Genomic DNA, 5,995 nt, shown 5'->3' on the forward strand with positions numbered 1-5,995 from the left:
ATTGCTTGGCATGGATTTAGGGTTGTTTTTCAGGGCAACTACAAAAACCAGTGAAGAAGAATCAGAGCTGAGACAAGGAAATTCAGGGATTGCGAAGGAAAAATGGAAGGGAATAAAAAAAGGTTTGAACCTACCTCTTGCTTGGAATGGAGGAAGAATAGGGAAGTTTGGGAAATTCTTCAGGAGGGGGGGCTGAGTGTGTTTATGAAGAGGCTTAGTTGGAAAGATCCTATGGTTACTAAACACTTTATCCAGAATTGGAAGAATGGCAAAATTTTGGTGGGGACACAGATGATGACTGTGGACGAGGAGATTATTGCTGAAGCCACAGGGATGATAACAGAGGATATGAAATTTTATAGAGATCGTAGCATCTCTGATAAGGCAGCGGACAAATTTCTTGTCACGGAAGGTGAGAAGAAGAAAATGGTGAAGGTCAACAACTCTTATCACTCCCCAAAATGTATATGCAGGCCATGGAGGCTCATTTTATTTGCTACAATTACCTATATAACTTTGGATGGCAGGTTTACAAGAGCTTACGGACACCACTTTGTTTTGCTCAACCATTTTTGCCATGGGGAAAAGGTGAGCTTTCCATATTATCTTGCATGTTCCATGGACCATACTATCAAAGAGATATAGAAAGATCCCGAGGGCGACCATGCTCTTCACGAGGGTCTTATGGCTCTTGTTTATAAAGTGTTGAAAGGGAAATGCATTGAAAAACCTATTAAAGGTAAAAAAGCAAGAGATGATGACACAGAGAGTGAGGTTTGTGGTTTTAACTTCGACTCAGAGACTGAAGGTGACTCAGAGGAGCCAAGTAAAAAGGGGAGGAACAAGGCTAAGAGAAAAAGGATTGTGGTGGATTCAGATATGTCAGAGTCTGAGGCTGAGTCCTTCGAAGGTAAACTCATCAAAAATAAGAAAGGGAAAGGCACCAGAAAGAAAACCCAAAGGAAGAAGAATATCAGCAAGCAAGGTAACAAATATATTAATCAAATTTTGATTAATTCTAATGAAGAGGCAGAGGAGAATAAAAATGATGATGGGCAGGATAAGGAGGGGGATGAGATTCTGGTTGTGGGCAATAATGAGGATTTGAACACTCAAGGTCTACAGAAAGAGGATCAAGAGGACAAAAGGGTTAAATCTAGGGATTGTGTTGGAGAAAATGAGAGTATTAAGGGTTTCTGTGATACCATCAATACAATGGTAAAAGACATTGGCAGCCTGAAGAAAAATATGAATGTTGTCAAAAGAGCCACGATAAGTGACAAACCCCTGACTGAAAATGTTAAAGAGTTGGTGGTGGCAATTAATAATGTTGAAGCCATTGAAAGCATGGTGAGTAAAATTATTGCAATTGAAAATAAGGTTAAGGAGATGGCAGAAAATAAGGAGGTGAAAGGGATGGAAATTGCTATGAACAATCTGGGCAACAAAATTGACAGGATGGAACTCACTATAAAGAAGATAGCTGAACAGAACTTCCAGATTCTCAAAGTCTCGGTGGACAACATGAACATTTTGATTAATAGATTTGATAACGTCAAAGAGAAAGAAGGCGACAAGGATTAGCTGGACAAAAAAGGTCACGAGAAGAGGACTAGAGCCAATACTAGGAATAAGGATGACATCAAAGGCCGAGAGCTGGATGATTTAAAGACCTTTGCAGACAACATGAAGCAGATGGTGGTCCACGCTAAAGATATCATGAAAAATATCTAGCTGTCTCAGTCTCAGTCTCGGTCTCAGTCTTTGTGTTGTCTTTTTGCTTTCCTTTTGCTATCTTTTTCTGGTTCTTCATGTTATGTGTGTTGAGATCCCTTTTTTTGGATGGGATCATTTTTTATTTCTGAAGTGATTAGATATGGTTCTTTCTAGTTCTTTGGCTCTCCTGCTATGTAAAAGGTTCAAGTTCCTTTCAAAAACTTGTTTTTACTTAATCAAAACATACATAAACTCTCACCATATGCATAAATCCAGTCATCAAATTCAAGTAAGAATCACTAGTTACCAATGAAAAGGGTTTAAGTATATCTAATTTCCTTCCTTGAGGGAACAACCTAAACTCATTCTCATAAATTGCCTTGCAAATCATTCAATTAAACAATCCTAAATCAATTAATCAAAATGGTAACCAATCATAAAGACATGAAGACAATAGGAATTAAGACTTAAGATGTTCCAGTCTATATATTAATGCTTTCCATCAAATTCTACACAATTCAAGAATGAGTTTCCAAAAACCAGACAAACCCTAAATACATTTTGCCAGAGTTTTCTTACATAATTCTTGTGTTGATTTCCTAAATAGTCTTGGTATCCATTTATAGAGATATGGATGCAACAAGCTTCGAACTTTCCTAGGAAATTTTGTTATAACCATAATTCCCTCTCAAAAAAGGGTTATAATTATTACTAAAGGAAACAGGAGGAAAACCAATTAGTTAACCAGCTGGATAAAGGCCAAAAGACCTCTCAGTATTCACAGGTCGCATGCCAGGTGTCTTTAATTCCTCAAAAATCCGATTAGCCCAAAAACAAATAGTTACAAGAGCTAACTACTTCCAACTTTCCTGAGGTTTGTTACAATGTTGTAGCATTAGTTGACTATTCTTGAGCCTCTCCTTCTTGCATCACATATTTATCTTTCCATTCTTTGAACACATCATCACTAGGCCAAGAGAAGCTAACAATTTTCTTCTTCAACTTATTTAATCTTTTCCATGTATTTCTTAACTGCTTAACTTCAGTTTCCAGAAAACCATAATGTGACTTTATCCTTTCAATTTCCTCAATTGTTCGAATGAATAAAGATGTATCATCTGAATTGATAACATCATTTATCCGTTGTGATAATTTATGGCCTAACTCACCAAGACACACTTCTTCATCTTTTAACTTGCTGGTGCTAACAAAACCTCCAGCAAATAATTCAAACTTCTGGTTAGCATACTCTTTTCTATACAAGTTTGATTTTCTTTCTAGACCAACTCTTCCCTCTGGCAACCTAGACATACCTTTTACCAACTCACAAGTGGATTTAATAGTGGCATCAGCATCTGCCTCTTCATGAGATGAGGACATAAGTTCCAAATCCACTTCCCTAGCCATCCATTTATTTAAAATTGCCTCCAAAATAGCCTTGTCCTCTTTTAAAGTAGTCAACATTCTCAAAACTCTTTTCATATATATATACACAATAGAAGCCCCAACTATGTCAGCAAACTTCAAAATTGTGCCCCTGATCTTCTCCTCATATTTACTTGCAAACATGGCCTGAGCTTACTTCAATTTTTCCATTTCATCCTGGATAGTCTCAGTAGATTGGAAACCGGGAGTCATAGGGGAAGGAGGAAACTCAATGATTGGAATAGTAGATGGAGGTTTGGATGGAGAGGAGGCAATCATCAAGGTAGAAGATTCACCTTTCTGATGTTGCCCTACTATTTGATTCTTCAATTTTGCAATTGTACTATCCTTTTGAGCTATTTCAATTTTAGCCTCATTATAGGCTTTTAGGATTAACTCCAACTTTACCTAGAGTTCAGTCTTTTCCTTGGCCTCTTTCTCAACTACTGCCATATTGAATTTTGTGGATTCCAAAATTGTACTAGCAGTCTCCACGACCCCTGTGTCCTTCACTCTCTTCACAATCATGCCTCCAGAATAGCTGGCTTCTGAGGAGTCTTTCCTCTTTTTGCTCTCCTCCCTTATTAATGACCACATGACTAAGGCAGCATGATCATTACTATAGGTCACTCCCTCCAGGGGCATTGTTTCCTTCCTTACTGCTTCAATAATTAATGCATTTGCTATGTCCCATTCAAGGAGAATCAAAACTCCAGCTTCGGCAATCATCTTCATTCCTTGCCCTCAGGTAATGGTCTTAAATTCTATCAACATTTTTTTCTTTACATCTGCCTCAACCGCAGACATATCTTTGAGAGGACATTCATTTTTCCTCTTCTCACATCTTGCCTTGAATTGTTCTATATTTTTCCTCCAAACAAATTGCAAAAAGGATCCTGTTTTGACAAAACAATCATCTACCAGAAACTCCTCACTGGCCTGCTTAACGACAGGGTCTAGTTATTTACCTATGAATTCCTCCACAGTCAAGTCTATTTGGGCACTTACTGGTTCCTCCGACATTCCTTCTTTCAACTCTTCATATGTGTCAGCAATTTCCCCAAGACTTCCTAATTGCAACAATTTCTCTGCTACTACTTGCTCATCTCCTATATGTATTAGGGATTGGGAAGGATAATACAAAAGCTCACTTGTATGCACTTCCTTCCCTACCCTCTGCCTTTTAGGGGAATCTTAGACCTCAACTACATCTTATATTACCTTTTTTTCTTTTGAAGTAGAAGGCTCGTCTCTTTTTGGCATTAGTATACTATATGTTGACCTTTTATGCATTACATATTCACCTGGGGGAATCACCTTGGCATAGGCAGGCTTGGCTAAAACCAATTTAGCCTTTTTAGGATTAGCTTTCATCACAGCCTCCTTCTTCTCCTTCAAGGTTTGCATTAAATCCTCAAAATAAACTACCAAAAACTTGATCTTTTCTTGAAAAGGATGAAAGCTAACCAAGGGATCATAACTGCTGTCAAAATGGTGAATGAAATTCAAATTTTTCTTGAAGGCTATCCATTTTTCCTTCCTGACTTGTTGCTCATCTAAATTGAACTCATTCCTTATTACATCCTCAAGGAAGTGAAACCGGTGGGCTTTACCTACACATCTGGCTCTCTTCTTAAACATATTGTTAAAGAAATCCTCTGGATCAACAAACCTTGCCACTACAGTAGATAACCTATGTGGCTGAAAGAAATCATCAAAATGTGTCCAAAAACCCTTGGTGATTACAAATTGATGTGCTAGGGTAACAGTTGGGAAAATTGTTCCCTTCCCCTTATTAGTCAATTATGCTTCCTGTAGGCCTCCAATTTGTCTCAAGACCTCAGCAATTCCTATCTTCAAAGGGACTTGATAGGGCAGCAGATATGGATTTCCTCTAAAACCATAAACTCTAAACACAGTGGAGACTAGGTACAAATATATCACCCCAGTTGTGTACAATTTTGATGTCTTCAGCAAATTCTTTAGGCCTAAGTAATTCAAGGAGAGCTTTAGGAATCCTAGGGTTTTGTGGGCACAAAAGGATTCTAAGCCTAGATGAAAAACATCTATCAAACTTTAAGTAACTTGAGTCTTCTCTATCCCAAGACAAAATTGTGCTCCATAACTAAACAGGCATCTCCTCTCCATCTTTTCCCTTGAGCAAGTCCATTTCACTAGCAAAATATTCAGCACCTTTGAATAAAAACATGTGCATGAGGAGAGAATACCATCCAAAAGGTCTATCCACCTTAGCATTCTTTATCCCTATCAATCCTTCATGAATGGCATCAGTGAGATAAGGTGTAAAATCAAAAGTCACTGCCAAAGATGAGTTCAAAATCTGTGCTATCATGAGCATATAGTGGGTTGGCATGGTAGTTTCCGCATCTTCCCCAAGAATTTGACATAAGGACCAATACATTCCCTTAGCCCTCAAAGTAAATAAATTTAACGAGAAAGGTTCCATGGTTCTCGGGCCTACTATTGTCAGTCCTCCTATTTTGGCAAAGAATTCCTTCAAGGAGCCATTTTTGAGGTGATCTCTTTGTGCCTCATAGACCTTCGCCAACATTTCAAAATTGATAGGCTCCAAATAATTTGACACCTCATTAAGTCAGAAAACTCTCCTGAACTTATCATCAATTATTTCAACTAGAGACCCACCATTTACATTCCTCGCAGTCCTGGTATTGGGATCATAATTGTTTGCAATTTGGATTAACATGTCTATGTCCATGAAAACCCCAGGGACTATAAGCTTCCCAACATCTAGCTCCCATATGATATTAATTGGAGTAGGGTAATTTTGTTGACTGAACCCCACTTTGAAGAGTCCCAGGCCCACCATTCCTAT

General features: G+C 38.2%; 1 protein-coding gene across 1 annotated transcript; it reads left to right on the forward strand.

Moving 5' to 3' along the window:
• The first annotated feature begins 684 nt into the window (after positions 1–684).
• LOC131859027 (uncharacterized) lies at positions 685–1,584 on the forward strand. Its single transcript, XM_059212538.1, has one exon. The coding sequence runs from the start codon at positions 685–687 to the stop codon at positions 1,582–1,584; it is 900 nt and encodes a 299-aa protein (XP_059068521.1).
• Positions 1,585–5,995: the final 4,411 nt, after the last annotated feature.

The sequence above is a fragment of the Cryptomeria japonica genome, chromosome 10 (assembly GCF_030272615.1).
Source record: "Cryptomeria japonica chromosome 10, Sugi_1.0, whole genome shotgun sequence".
NCBI classification, from domain to species: Eukaryota; Viridiplantae; Streptophyta; class Pinopsida; order Cupressales; family Cupressaceae; genus Cryptomeria; species Cryptomeria japonica.

Coding starts and splice junctions, on each gene's coding strand:
- LOC131859027 (XM_059212538.1), top strand. CDS start 685: ATGGCTCTTGTTTATAAAGTGTTGAAAGGGAAATGCATTGAAAAACCT.